This window comes from Typopeltis vanoorti, chromosome 17 (genome assembly GCF_054136105.1).
Source record: "Typopeltis vanoorti isolate ZY-2024b chromosome 17, IOZ_Tvanoo_1.0, whole genome shotgun sequence".
Classification (NCBI taxonomy): domain Eukaryota; kingdom Metazoa; phylum Arthropoda; class Arachnida; order Uropygi; family Thelyphonidae; genus Typopeltis; species Typopeltis vanoorti.
Window position 1 is genome coordinate 69,506,937 of NC_143565.1, and position 16,022 is coordinate 69,522,958.

General features: G+C 37.8%; 1 protein-coding gene across 1 annotated transcript in view; it reads right to left on the reverse strand.

The window, feature by feature from the left end:
• The window catches only part of LOC150097464 (33 kDa inner dynein arm light chain, axonemal-like), a 78,827-nt gene that overhangs the window by 35,609 nt on the left and 27,196 nt on the right, over positions 1-16,022 (reverse strand). The window contains exon 4 of the mRNA XM_090406927.1: positions 11,668-11,846. Within this exon, the coding sequence (XP_090263053.1) occupies positions 11,668-11,846 (179 nt within the window). The remainder of the gene's footprint in view (positions 1-11,667; positions 11,847-16,022) is intronic.

Below are 16,022 nucleotides of genomic sequence, written 5' to 3' on the forward strand. Positions count from 1 at the left end.
TACATAGAGCAATAATATCCTCCATTTAGATATAATAAAAGGATCACTTAATTTCATAAAGAATATTGTATTTACAAACAATACAGCATAAAACTCAGAACAAAATATTGCACTTGTTTCGTCAAGTAACAAGAATATTAACAGAACTTATTTTGAATTGTGAAATAATTATGGATTTAATATTCAAAATGAATTTGTGATAAAATCATGATGTAGGAAAATGAATTTTTCAGCATTTTTTGGAGTAGCATATGCCTGGTTTCTTCATAAATATTTCCAACCCCTGAAAAAAAAAAAAAAAAAGGAAACTATTTCAAAGCTAGTGCCAGAAGAGATTTTTTGAGTAACTGTACTATGGAAGAAGTTTACTTATTAGCAATGGAACTCTTCTATTTGAAAGGTTGCATGAGATAAGGTGAGGCTTTTCCTGATTAGTTGTGTTTGTTAAAATGCATGCAACAGGAATTTTTCTGCTTCAGACAGCTGAATACTGAATCTTTCTACTGATTTGGCTGAATACTGAAGCAAAACCCAATATTCGGCACATCCCTAGTAATAACATTAAAATAATTATGAATAACATCCAATACCTAAGTTTGTCAATTGGATCCCCTTAATATATAATCTTCAGGTGATGCAGCAGCTCATAGTCAGTTTTACACTGTTTATCATCTGACGACAATTCTCACAAAAATGGCCAGAACTACCATCATGCTGCTAGTTCTTTATATATTTCATTCGTTTTTATTTCGTTTTGGTCTTTAAACTTTTAGTATTCATTATTTTCCTTGTTCATTTCATTTTGTTTTTGCATCATTGTCAACACCATTCTCTTACTGCATGTTCTCAGCTCAATGAAGTTTGTGATCACAACACACTGGATATCTTTGTAGAAAAAAATCAGGACTTGTCTGTAAACAGTCCTGACCCGCATTGATTCTTGGCTACAATTGACATGGCACCTGTTCATTTCAAATGTTCTTGCCTGTGGCATTAGGGCTAGGGGAATACAGACTAATGGTCTGTGAGCAGACCACTTTCATGAGGCCTTCTGCTCACAGTGGAAGCAGACACCAATGTTCCTATAGCCAACATGAAGTCAGATCATAGCTGGTTTCAGGTAGCACGCCTGTTTTGGTGAGCAGATAATCAAAGATATCGGTCACCCACTGCAGTTGTAGTCCATTGGTTCCACAGTCTGTGAACAACAGAATAACTCACATGCAACTATCTGGTTACCTCCACTTGACTTTAGCCAGCCTCTACTCTTAAAATGGCTTATCACCAGAATTAATTGGTTAAACGATATCTTGCACAATATCCAAGAATTTTGCTACCACGAAATGTTTTATTCTCACTCCAGAAATGAAATAAAAAACTACTCCAAAATGCCTGATTTTGCACCTTCGTTCATTTGAATAGTGCTGATAGTGCCACTCATTTGTTTACGATATCCAGACTCAGTCACTTTCTATATAAAGTACCTGACTTTTATATATATATATATATATATATATATATTTTTTTTTTTTTTGTTTTCTTCCTGAGTTACTGCAAGTTACCTAGCATATGTCACTACATATTATTACTATACTCTGGATTATTATTGTTATTAACAATTGACCTCCATGTAATCAGAGACTCATCATGGGAGGCACACACTATTGCACACAATGCTCATCCAAACGTGCTTTAAACTGATTCAATATGTCTACACCCACAACATACTCAGACAATGCATTCCACTCACCAACCACTCTCCATGAGGAGAACGTTCTCCTCACTCCTCTGCTCACATCCTCCTTATACAGTTTCCTAGTGATGGCCTCTTGTTCCACTCCCATTCTATGAAAATCTCTTCCATGTCAACCCGATAACAACCATGACTAGATTATATGTCTCAATCATATCCTCCCCTCTTCCTCCTATTCATGAGGCTCTGCAACCTACATTCTCTCAATGTGCCCATTCCAAACATATCAACATGAAAACCTGACAATCAAATCTGAGCATAATCCATATGAGGCCTGCTCAAGGCCCTATACAATGGCATCATAATCTCTCTATTTCTGCATGTCAGGGTCCTACGCATCATTGCCATTATCCAATGAGACATCTTCACAACTTGTACAATGTAGCCCCTGAATTTCAGGTCCTTGTCCATACTGCTGTTAAAGTTTCCCCACCAAGCATATACTTTGCATCCCATCGTTGTTTACTAAATCTCAAAACCTTACACATCGCAACACTGAACTGATAGTCCCACTTATTTGCCCATTCATGCAATCTATTCAAGTCCTCTTTTAACGCCATAACATCTGCTTGACTCTGTATTGCTCTCCCCAATTTTGCATCATCTGAAAACAGCTGCAGATCACTACTTACACCCATCCTAATATCATTAACATATAAATTGAACAACAACGGTCTCAAAACTGACCTCTGCAGTACATCACTAGTGCCCTTCCTCTCGAGGTACACTGCACTCCTATATACAACTTTCCAATACCTATCTGACAGCCAGTCACTGATCCAACTCAGAAGTCTTTTATCCAATCCCATCTGCTTCAATTTATATAAGAGCTTGTCATGTGGCAGTCTATCAAAAGCCTTTGCAAAGTACACCACTATATATGTACTACTAACTATTATAATAACGGAATTAACTCACGTAAATTATTCTTTATTCGTAGAATTTTCACCTGAGTATCACAGGCATCATCAGTACAGGTACAAGGCTAATTAAACAATAACTGTTATATTCACAAAGCACCACCTAAGTAGCTAAGGTTAAATTTCCTAAATTTATTTAATTATTATTATTTATTTTTAATTATTTAAATTTAATTATTAAATAATAATTATTTAATTATTCAATTATAATAATTTTTAAAAATATATTTTTTTTATATATATATGGGGTGCTTAAGGGTCAAAGCTGATGAAAAAATGAGAGGAGACCTCCACATAGCCTTTAAAGGAATGCGGAGAACCGACCAGGGCTTCTGACCTAATGTCCAATCCTCACCTTCTCGTGGTGCACCCTGTTGGGTATCTACTTGGATACTGAATGGACGAGGATGGGCTGGCAATTTGGGATTTAGCCGAACAAATTGTATTCTTATTAGTTAAACCAAAGTATAGAATGATGGTACAACATGGCAAAATTTCATGCCGGCTAGGGCGTTGCCCGGTTAAACAAGGCCCCCCGCTGTTTTCACCAGGGAACCAGGGCGAACAGTGAAAAGTCAGCTACTGGAACAAATCTGAAAACAAACCACAACTCAACATCACCAGAGTTAAAGATCGGTACTATCAACGTAAGAAGCCTGAATGGCAAAGAAATGGAGCTAGCTGAGGAATTAGATAAGTACCAGATTGACATAATAGGGGTGACTGAAACAAAAAAGACCAACATTGGTGAGATCTTTCTGAGCAATAAATACAAAATGTTGTATTCAGGCAATGACAATCAAGGAAAAGAAGGAGTAGCCATTGTATTCACACTAAATATGAGGCTAATTCTTGAATGGCAGGCAGTCTCAAGTAGAGTGATGTGGGCAGATATGAGAATGGGGAATTGGACAATGAGACTTATTTGTGCCTATGGTCCTACAGAAGGTTCTACTAAGATAGAAGTGGAGGAATTTTCTGAGGCTTTAGAAAAAGCAACTGCCACAATGAAAAAGGAAAAGTTGGTCCTTGTTCAGGATCTAAATAGCAGAGTAGGAAATGATTGTGAGACATACAAAAATATTTTGGGAAAATTTGGAGAAAAGAGAAAAGTTAATAATAATGGCAAATATCTGTTGGATTTCTGCTCAGAACATGGACTGGTTATTGCTAACACCATGTTCCAACATAAAAATGTGCACAAATTCACATGGAGAGAAGAGGCTAGGAATAAGAAAAGTCTCATTGACTATTTTATTGTTGATAGTGATGTTTTCTCTCTGGTGCAGGACACCAGAGTGTACAGAGGATTTGATATTGGAAGTGATCACTATTTACTCTTGAGCAGGATAAAATTGAAAAGAATAACATGTAAGAAAGTTTTAAAGCGAATAAAAGTTGAGCAGCTCTCAGATGTGAACTATACACTAAAATACACAAAGATTATTGAAGAAAAAAATGAAAGAGTTTGAAAACAGGAATAAAATCTTGGAGATTCAGTGGCAAACTCTGTAGAAAACATTGACTGATTCTGCCAGAGAGGAATTTGGTGAGGTTGTCTGCAAGGATAGAAAAATCAGAACTCCCTGGTGAACACAGGAAGTTAAAGAGGGAGTGAAGGAAAAGAAGAAAGCATATCAAAAGTTCCTGTCAAATAAGTCAGCTTGTGCTCTTAGAGAATATAGAGACAAATGCAAGAATGCTAAACACTGTGTAAAAATAGCTAAACAAAAGTCATGGGAGGACTTTGGCAAGAATATAGAAAATAAATATCAAGAAGGTGGCAAAATATTCTGGAGGTTGTTGAAGAAGCTTAGGAATGGAGGAAAGAGTGCTGTAAAAGGAGTTAGAGATGATAAAGGTACATGAAAAATGGAGAAAAAGATATCCTTGAAGTATGGAGTAATTACTTTGAAAAACTGCTAAATGAAACAAGCAGTGATGACAGCACAGTGGTAAAAAACACTGATCAGGCATGCAATCAGGAATACATATCCATACTTGAAGTAGAAAAAGCCATCAAAGGCTTGAAATGTGGAAAGGCAACTGGGGTAGATGATATTCGACAAGAAATGATGAAGTATGGTGGTATAAGAGTCTTATAGTGGCTGCACTGCATGGTTCAGAAAGCCTGGACAGAGGGACGAATTCCCGATGATTGGAGTAGAGCTCTCATAGTACTCATATATAAAAAGGGAAATAAAACTGAATGTGATAATTACAGAGGTATTTCCCTACTGAGAGAAGAATTGTGGAAGAAAAGCTTGGTGAAGAACAAGCTGGATTCAGGCCAAACAAAGGCTGTCAGAATCAGATCTTCACTTTACGACAAATAGTCGAGAAAGCATGGGAATATAACAAAGATCTGTATTTAAGTTTTGTCGATTTGGAAAAGGCATATGATAAGGTGCCAAGAGAGAAGCTATTCAATACGCTGCAGTTATATGGTGTCAATGGGGTATTATGTCAAGCAATACTTAGTCTTTATTTGAGTTGTAAGTCAGCAGTTAGAATTGAAGGAAGTACAGGAAGATGGTTTAATGTTAAATCTGGTGTAAGACAAGGATGTACATTATCCCCTCTGTTATTCATTATCTATATGGATCACATTATGAAGGAAAGCGGTATTAAACATGATATCAAAATTGGAGATGTTAATGTCAGCTCTTTGCTTTATGCGGATGATGTTATACTTCTAAATAAATCCACTACAAGTCTGCAAGATTCTCTGACTAAATTGAATAGCTGTTGTAATAGATATGGTATGAAGGTCAGCAATAAAAAGACAAAGACAATGAAAATAGGCAGAATCATTGAAAATGTCAACTGTGTTGTGAATGGAGAACCTGTGGAACAAGTAAAACATTTCAGCTACTTAGGCATGATTTTTACTCAAGATGGTAAATTAAATATAGAAATAGACAACAGAATCAGCAAAGCTGGTATGGTGGGAAGTCAATTGAATAAATTCATGTGGAATAAGAGAGAAATTAGTCGGAACACTAAATTAGCTGTATACAAGACAGTGTTCAAACCAGTTTTAACTTATGGATCTGAGAGCTGGGTCAGAAGTAAAACACTTGACCAGAGACTAGAGACCGCAGATATGAGAGTCCTGAGAAAGATTATAGGCGTGAACAGATGGCATCAATGGCAATATCATATAAAAAACGAGGATATTAGGAAAGAACTTGACATTGTCTACATCCAGGAATGCGTTAGTAGAGCTAATCTCATTTGGTATGGTCACTTAAATAGAATGGGCGAGGAAAGATTAGCAAAACAAGTGTTCTCTGCCAGGTTGGCAGCAAAACGACCCAGAGAAAGATAAGATATAGGTGGATTGATACGGTACAAAGTGCCTTAGATGATAGAAATATAAGATCTGATAATGTTGGAATCTTGACAAGTAACAGACTGATTTGGAGGAAAATTGTAGATAGGAAGTTAGTAATGATATAATTTTTTCATGTAGTACTATCATATCCTGTACACCCCTTGTGGGTACATGGCAGGAATTTGATGATGATGATATATATAAATGTGTATACAATTATATGTTAGGAAAGATTTGCTGCTTTATAAAGTACTATCTCCCACAAGGGGGGAAAGACATAGACCATCGAATCTGTTTAGGTTAGGGGAGTGAATTAATGTTTCACATGTTTCTTTGTATAGCCGTACCATTAGGAACAGACTTTTGTGAATGACTTTTGTCTTGTTCCACTTAACTCTATGTCTGGTGTTGATGGCATGTTCTGCAATTCCAGACTGTTCGGGTTCAAGTTACTGGATGTATGACTGGTGTTCTTCTAACCGGACCTGAGCAGATCTTCCCGTTTGTCCGAAATATGATAATCCACACGAGCAGGGAATCTGGTAGACACCTGGATAGCTGAGATGTGGGAGCTTGTCCTTTGGAGACATTAGGAATGTGGAGATTTTTCTGATGGGTCGAAAAGCCACACAGATATTTAGTGGTTTTAGCACCTTAGCTATGCGTTCACTAACCCCATGTACATAGGGGATAGGTATATGTGTAGGTTCTTCTGTACTTGAAGATAATGCTGCAGCACAACTACTTAAAGCTCTTTTTATAAAGGACTTCTTATAGCCATTGGATATGAAGGAGGAATTAATATACTGTAATTCTTTTTGTAAAAGTTCTTCTGAAGAACAAAAGGAGTTAGCTCTATGAACTAGTGTTTTTATAGTACCTGCCTTTTGGCTGGGATGGTGATGTGATTCAGCGTGGATGTACTGGCCTGTATGAGTCTCTTTCCTATAGACTGTGAATTGTAGATAACCATCTGGTTGGTGAAGAATCAAGAGGTCTAGAAAGGCTAACTGCTTATTTACTTCTACTTCTAGGGTGAACGGGATCCTTGGACGAAGTGTATTAATTTTTGAGAGAAATGTTGTAGTTCTTCTGTGGTGCCCTTCCATATGGCAAAAATGTCCTCCACATATCTGAACCGAATGTTAGGTCTGGGTGTAATGTTGTCAAGGATACGCTGTTCGAAATACTCCATGAAGTAGTTGGCAATAGCAGGAGATATTGGATTACTCATTGCTGTCCCTTCGATTTGTTGGTATAACTGGTTTTTGAAGGAAAAATAACCAGACTTTATTACAAATTCAAATAATTTGACAATGTCTGGAGGAAATTCTTGGCGTAGTAATTCTATGCTGTCCACCAACAGAACATTTGTAAATAGCGAAACAACATCTAGACTAATCATAATCCTTACTGAAACTGTATATGTATCTCCTCTATCCAAGTTTATGTGTCATCTTGTTATAGTACATAAGTAAGTTAGTGAAACATGATCTCCTCTTAACAAACCCATGCTGATAACCACAGAGAATACTGCTGTTATAAACCCATTTCTGTATCCTACTTCTCAACAATCTCTCCAGTACCTTTACCACAACTCCAGATATACAATTATAAGGCTGTAGCTTATAATTTGAAGCTACAGCCTTATCACCACCTTTATGCAGTGGAACAATTTACCCTCCCGCTCCTTTGGAACCTGTGCTGTTATAAGACTTTTATTAAACAGACATGCCAATACTACTGCCAATTCCTAGAACATTCCCTTAAGATGCATAGTGATGTGTCATCAAATCCTATTGGCTTATTGACATAAAGCTTATTTATTTCCTCAAATAACTCCTGGATGAAAGCGGTAGAATGATAACTGCCGCAGAAGACATTGTTCGGGTATTCAGTGATCAATTTATAAGGGTGTTTCATCTTATAATAGATTTAGTTTAATCCTTTATCCCAGTGAGAGCAAACAAAGTTTGCGCCTGAAAATATCTTCAGGACTAAATATATAGTGTTGTACTATCTTATCCAGTAAGTAGTGCAACACCAAGGCGCAAACTTTGTTTGCTCTCACTGGGATAAAGGATTAAACTAAATCTATTATAGTCTAACCTAGTGATAAATAAATTTTCAACAGGTGTTTCATCTTGATCAGAGTGGAATCATGAGGAATTAAGTGTACACATGAGAACTTAAGAGGACATAGGAGGGAATGGCTTAATTGTAAGTCATTACCCTCCTATGTCCACTTAAGTTCCTCATGTCTTCTGCAGCAGTTACCATTCTACCACTTTCATCCATTAACTTCATCTTACCATGGTCATTCTTCCTTTTACTTGCCAAACATCTAAAAAACTCTCTAGGGTTTATCTTTGCCTGATTTGCCAATTTCTGCTCATACTCCACTTTTGCTTTCTTTACTAATTGAGTCACTCTCCTGGCTTGTTCTTTATACTCTTCATGTGACTGATCATTACCATTATTCATCTTGTACTTCTTCCAAAGTACTTTCTTTTTCCAGATTTCATGCTTAAGTTCCACATTCATCAATTTTACACCTACCTTATTCAGCCTTTTGGCCTCGGAATACATTCATATTGATGCTGTTAAGTATTTCTCTGTCAGTTCCCATGCAGCATTTATTTCCTCACTGCTCAACTCCTCGTTCCATGTTATAGTTCCAAGCTCTCTCCTAAGAGTGTCATAATCACCAGCTTTATAATTCCACATATACCCTTTCCTCACAAAAGTCTGCATATGACTAGCCACACCACAGGTGATTACTTTATGATCACTTTCACCAACTGGAGCAAAGTGGATCTGGAACACAGATCTAGAACTCTCGATCTTCATGTGCCCTCCTTTACATGCTGCCTGACATAGTTATCGCTCAAGAACTTGAGAAATTCATTTTCCTTATTCCCAAATGCTATCTCTTCATTCCAATCTATACCACAATAATTACCCTTCCTTAGTTCATCAATGCAAGTTGTTTATACATTTCTTCATCACTACCCTTCACATTCTCAGGTCTATAATAACATTCAACTAAATATGTCTTCCTCTCAACCTCCATGTTATAACACACTGCCTCATAACCATTGACACCATTTCTTCCTTTCATGTCTACTTTATGTGGACTTAATTCCCCTGCTATCATGAGCGGCACCCCCCCTCCTTTCTTACCCTTTCTATCCTTGTGAAAAATACTGTATCCTTCCATTTCTATTCCTGTTACAATATCATATTCATTCAACCATGTTTCACTTATTCCAATGCTTTTGGGGAAAATTAACTCAATCAGTGAAACTGATGCCAGCCTGGCTCTCCGAGTGGTTAGCATGTCTACTCTCCAGTCAAGAGGCTGCGGGTTTGAATCCTGCTGTGGGCATGGATGTTTGTGATTGTCTGTGGAAATACTAGTGGTGGTGGTCAGCAGTAGATGGCATTGGTGGAAGCAGAGTTGTAGAGTAGATGCCTTCCCTCGATGAGTCTTTGGACTCCTGGGAGGTGACTAATAATAATAATTTCATCCCCCTTATTTCTGATACTTCTGGCATTTGCAAACAAACACAGCAGTTCATTTTTAGGTGTATAGCCAGTCCTATCCAAGCCACGTGTTGGTTGTGACTTCCCCACCACACCTGCCCAATCACCTTTATCACCACTAACCACATATATCTATCAGTCTCAACTTCCCCACTCATATCACAATATACTCCATCTTTATATACACATTTACTGCTGCTTTCAACATCCACTCTCCCTATTCCATATCTCCCTGTCCACCCGAGATACCCCATTTCCCTGTTTCTTTTGCATCCCCCTTTCTCTCTTCTTCTCTCACACTACTACTGTTTCCACTGCCAAACACTTCTGTCTTTTCAGTACCACTCTACTGATTTTTTCCATCATCTCTCTCTTCTGATCTCTTGCCTGCATCACACACTGCTTTCATCCAGCAACACTTTCTCTAGTACACTGATTCCAAAGCCATTCAAATGCAACCTGTCACGCCTGTATAATTTCATTTTTCCCTCAAACACATGCTATACATCCAAAAACTTCACTCTCTCCCTCACACAGTTCCGCTAGCATACCATTCATGATTTTGGCTCTCCTTCACAATTCATCATCACCATACTTGGCAATACACTGACAACCTTTCCTACTACACTGTTATCTTCCACTCTTCTCAATAGTCTCCTGATATTCGTCCTCACATTCTTCACATGTCCACTTAGATCTTCATCTCTACAATCACGACTAACTCTCTTGCTCGTTTCTTCATGTCCAATGCCTTAATTATCCTACTCATTTTCCCACCGGGATAGCATATCTTATGGACTCTCTCAGTAACTAGCCCTCTAATTATGGAGTCTCCATATACTGCTATCCTGGAATCACTCATCACCTCTTTTACTCTTTTTTCTTTCATTCTGTTCTCTTGCACACTTTCATTAGTTTCCACTAGATAATCACTCCATATGTTGCTCATTTCATTTTTCATTTCCAATAACTGGTTTTATTAAATCTTGCATTCCGACAATTTCACTCTCTATCATTCCCACAATCTCACGACCTCTGATTCTGCCACACCTTACATCCATTTCCTCATTTATACTTTCTTTCGCTCCCTTATCACTAACTTTTGCTTCCACATCTTTGTATTCTTTCACTCCCTCAGTTTCTCTACCTTTCATTTCATTTCTGTTTTTCATAACTTTGTCCATAACTTTTGCTTCTACATCCTTGCATTCTTTCACTCCCTCAGTTTCTCTAGCTTTCATTTCATTTCCATTTCTTTCATGTACACCATCTATCCTTTCAGTCAGTTTCGAATTCTTGCATCATGGTCCAACAATATATCGCACTTCCGACAAATCCATACATTCTCTCTCTCTCTCTCTCTCCACAAATACATCTCTTACACTCCGCCATACATACATATTGCACTCATGACATTGAATCAGTTTCGAAAAGTCTATGTTGCCAATGCCACTTAACTTTTGCGGTGCTCGCCTAGTAGCACCGGTTCAACGTCCTTGTGGTTAACCTTGTAACCGCCATTATGTTATACTTAAAAAGGCAATTTAGACTAATAAATCCACCAGAATTCATGCAAAAATCATTCAAATACACTTCACTGTCAAAAATAAATAATAAAACCCTAAAATTCATGAAAGAATTCCAATTATTATTCAAAATAGCACTTATCTTTCCAGAGCTCTTTCTGACACTCAACATTAGAAATAGTTCTATCTCTAAGTATAACTATTTCTAATCCAGAGCATGGATTACAAAAAGTTATACTATTTCTAATCCATACTCTAATCCATAATGGTTCTATGTATAATATGACTAGAGTTGGAGTAGAGATAGGGTATTATTTTAATTTTAACAATTAAATCATAATCAATCATAATTTCTAACTGCTGTAATTGATAATAGTCTATAGAAAAAGACAGCAGAATTTTTTTTTATTAATTTGAAGACATGTTGGCCTAACATTCAGAATTACTGTTAATAATGTCTGCTCAAACTCACACATTATACCTATGAAAGATACTCATTTATTTATCCGATCACCTATATTTATAAATTGTAACAAAGAATTAACTGGATATTTTACTGAATAAAAATTTACAACTATCACTTACATCAGCTTTAGCATCAATGGTGCGTTTCTCAGCTAGAAGGGCTTTTCTCACTCCAAAAGCAATACTACTTTCATACAGAGTCTGATAGGCTGTCAGAGTCATTCGAAGTTCATCTCTGATGCGTAGGAACAAAAGGCCTCTGTCTGCACAGTTAATTGTTTCCTGCCTTATTAATTCATCTGCAAGATTAAATTTGAGGGAGATAGACGATATCATTATGCCTTCATGGAGTCAATGATTCATCACAGGAATAAAAATCTACTATTGATCACATTTACTACACTATGTACAACTTATGATCTGCAAGAAAACTCCCAAATACTATATTATAACTTATTTAAATGGTATTAAATTCACCACAACACATAAGAATAAAATGAAGCATGTATTAAGCTGCTGATATTTGTTGAAATGAATTTCAAACCAGTATCCTCAGAGCACAACCACTTGTCATAGAATAACACAAACCACTACAAATCAGTTTGTACAAAAAAAAGAGAGAGAAATAACATCTAGAGGGATACTATCTAGGAAAAATTATGTTTAAGCACCTTGATAGCACAACTTGAAGAATGATAGTGCATTGCACCCTTCAATTGGAAACGGCCCGAGTTAGATTCTCATCGTGATGAGAGGAATCTTTATATGTTTTTTTTTTCTTCTTTCAACTGAAGGCGAGTTAGTTGATCTCATAAGGAAGTAGCAAGATTTTTTCTCCTGGAAACACAGGTTATTTATCCTGCATACAGACAAATCAGTCTTGAGAATATAGACAATTTACAGGCATCTCCATGGATCACAGATTTAATGAGGGAGGACCCAAATATTTCACCAAGTGCTAATCATCACTTTTCCACTAATCCACTTTTAGGCAAAAGAATCTAGCCTGACTAGCAAAAGATGCTAGTTTAGTCATACCCTTGCTAGTTACACTCATAATAAATTTTTGGGAAAATGACCTGTAGTTCTTTCTGCCCCCACCATGTGTGGAAAAATTTTCTCTCCATTAATCCTCTAAAATCTTTTATGTAACTTATATGTCACCATATAACTTATATGCCACTGGCTTCACACATGTACGAGAAAACTAAAGAGAATTTATTACTTTTATATATTTCTCAATATGTCATGAGATTCATTCAGAGAGAAGGCAGAAGAATTGGCTACAACATTTAAATTATGAGCACAAAAACACAGCATGCGTATACTATTATGTGTCTCGGTCACAGCTGTCTGCCGAATAGGAGGAGGACACACTATTAGAGTTTTCAGAGTACAGTTGTATAAAAAAATTAAATAAATAAAAAATAATAAAAAATTAACTGCAATCACTTCCCAAAACTTAGGGAAAGGCATATACAATCTGTTAGAATACGATTAAGACAGTGACGAGGGCTTCACATAATTCGAGAAATAGACAAATCAAATTTGAACCTTCTGCAGCAGAGCATCTTGGCTTGGTTCCAGTGAACTTTGTGTCTAATATCAATGGCACAAAAAACAAGGCCTGAACCTTCTGATTCCAGAAATCTTATATAATCTTCATGTTCTTAGATTCTAATTGTAGCAGAATGGCCAGTCTGTCCAAAATAGCAAAGATAATTGAGAATGAGATGTATGCCTTGTGAAGAGCGATAGGAGTCTGGTTAGAAAGTGATAGTGGAGTTAATATGTGTAGAAAGTGTAAAGAGAATGAGGACTTCAAGCGTGTTTCGTGTATCGAAACTGATATCGTTAACGGTAGTCAGAATGTAGAAAATGGCAGTGTACTAGAGAATTGCGTGGTAGTGCCAGATATGTGTGAGAGCGTCGCTGAAAGTGTAAATGAAGGTAGAAACACCGAAGGAATGGATGATTTGATCGATAATGAAAATGGTGAGATAAATGCGAGTAGCGAAATTGCCCGTTTAAATGGCGCGATACACAGAGCCAAACGACAACTGGAGCGTATGCAAAAATGTGTGTTGAACGTACCGACAAATAACCGGTGGAAGTCTGTGACGGCAAATAATAGAATGTATGTAAACGTCAATAAAATGAAGGAGCGAGTGCTGTATGGGGATTCGCTATTAAGAGGCGTAATAATTGAGAATTTAACGAAGTCGTACCAGCCGGGTGCGAACATAAAGGACGTCAGCGAATCTATTCGACTGCAAAAACAGAGGGTGAAAGAGATGATAATAGTGGCAGGAACGAATGATTTGAAAGAGGACAAAATGGAAATGATAGAGGATGTGAGGGAGTTGTTTGAGGTAGCAAAAGAGAAGAGTGAGAGAGTTAGGATGGTGAGTATCTTACCGCGGTATGACAGCGAAGTGTTTAGAAGGAGGGCCATAATTGCCAATGACTTTATGCGTGGGTTATGCATGGAGAGTGGTGTGGAATTTGTGGATGTGTGGAATGAGTTCGATGGGTGAAAGGACTTATATAAGATGGATGGGTTACATTTGAATGGAGTTGGTGTACGGAGACTTGAAAGAGTGTTGATGAATGATGTGGAAGTGGATGTACAGACTCAGGGAAACTAGATTTATTAAGAGGGGGGGAGTAGATATGCAGACTTTAGGGGGGGCAGTTAAGTGTATGAATGAGTATATTATGCCCGGGCGAGTACGACGGACAACAAATCAGAATGGGATAATTAGTATAAGGAATCAAAGTAGGGATGGGACAAATGGGCTTCTGCGATTCATGTACACTAATGCCAGGAGTATTAGGAACAAGAAGGAAGAGTTTTTGGCCATGGTTGGCACTTCCAGGCCACAGGTTGTCGGTATTAGTGAAACATGGCTGACAGAAGATGATAAAGCTAGTGGGATTGAATGCGATGGGTATAGCGTGTTCAGGAGTGACAGGGTGAATAAAAAGGGGGGAGGAGTGTTATTGATGATAGCTGATGAGCTTCAGCCAAGGAGTATAGAAGTTGAACTGCAGGATGGGGAAAAAAGCACATTTGAGACTGTTTGGTGCGAGATACAATCGAGCAGAACAAAATATACAATTGGGTGCTGCTATAGACCGGGTGATGGAGTGGATGGTGGGAATAGTATGCATAAGCAAATAGAAGAAATGAATGGAAGGAGGGTAATTATTATGGGTGATTTCAATTATGGTAACATTGACTGGAAAGAGGAGAGGGCACATGGGAGGAAGGAATTGGATTTTATGCAGTTATTAAGAGACAACTATCTTCAGCAACATGTATTGGAAAATACCAGGGGGCAGAGAGTGCTGGACCTAGTAATTGCAACTGAGAATGTAGCTGTAACGAACATGACCATGTTGCCACCAATTGGTGAGAGTGACCATAAGGTCATGACTTGGGAGGTGGCTAAAGGAGTCGAATTTACAATTAAGACAGGGTATATGTGGAATTACCGGGCTGGTAAGTATGACAAGCTTAGGTGTGTGCTTGGCTCAATGCCATGGCATGTAAAACTGCAAGGGCTGGATGTTGATGGTGCATGGGAGGTGGTTAAGAACTGTTTGCAGGAGGCAATGGTTGACTGTATACCAAGAGTCCGATTAATAAATCAGGTAGGGGTTAAATGGATGAATAACACTATTAAGCTTGAGCTGCAAAAAAAGAAACAATTGTGGAGGGAATTTAAGGAGAAGGGTGACCATCAGGTGCATGAACAGTATAAAGCTCAGGCCAGGATGGTAACAAGGGTGGTAAGAAAAGCAAAAGCAGATTACGAAAGGAAATTGGCCATGCAGGCTAAAGAGAATCCCAAACAGTTTTTTTAATATGTTGCAAGTAAAAGGAAAAATGCTCATGGTAGAATGATCTTAAAAAATGCTGAGGGTAGGGAGGTAACTGAATCAGTCAATGTTGTGGAATTACTGAGCGAGCACTTTGCAAGAGTATATCATCCAGGTGGTGGCTTTGCGGAAATGGAGGAACCAACAGCTTATACTGGAATTGTGATGAATGAGGTAGAGGTAACTAGTCTATTACAGAACCTCAATGTCAATACATCTGTGGGATTGGATGGTATACCAGCTCGTGTCGTACGTGAAGCGGCCAAAGAATTGTCAGTGCCCTTGACCATTATGTTTAATTTGAGCCTCAAGACTGGGTCAGTCCCAAGGGGGTGGAAAGAGGGGAAAATAGTTCCACTGCACAAAGGTGGTTCCAAGGCTGCTGTTGAAAATTACCGGCCAATCAGCATAACAGGAATCATTATCAAGGTCTTAGAGAAAATAGTCAAGAGGAAAATACAAGATTGGATAGAAGAAAATGGGATACTGTATCGGGGACAGCATGGTTTTGTGAAGGGTAGGTCATGCCTCAGTAACTTGCTCACGTATTATAACACAGTGACGGCTGAACTGGATAAGGGTAATGGGTT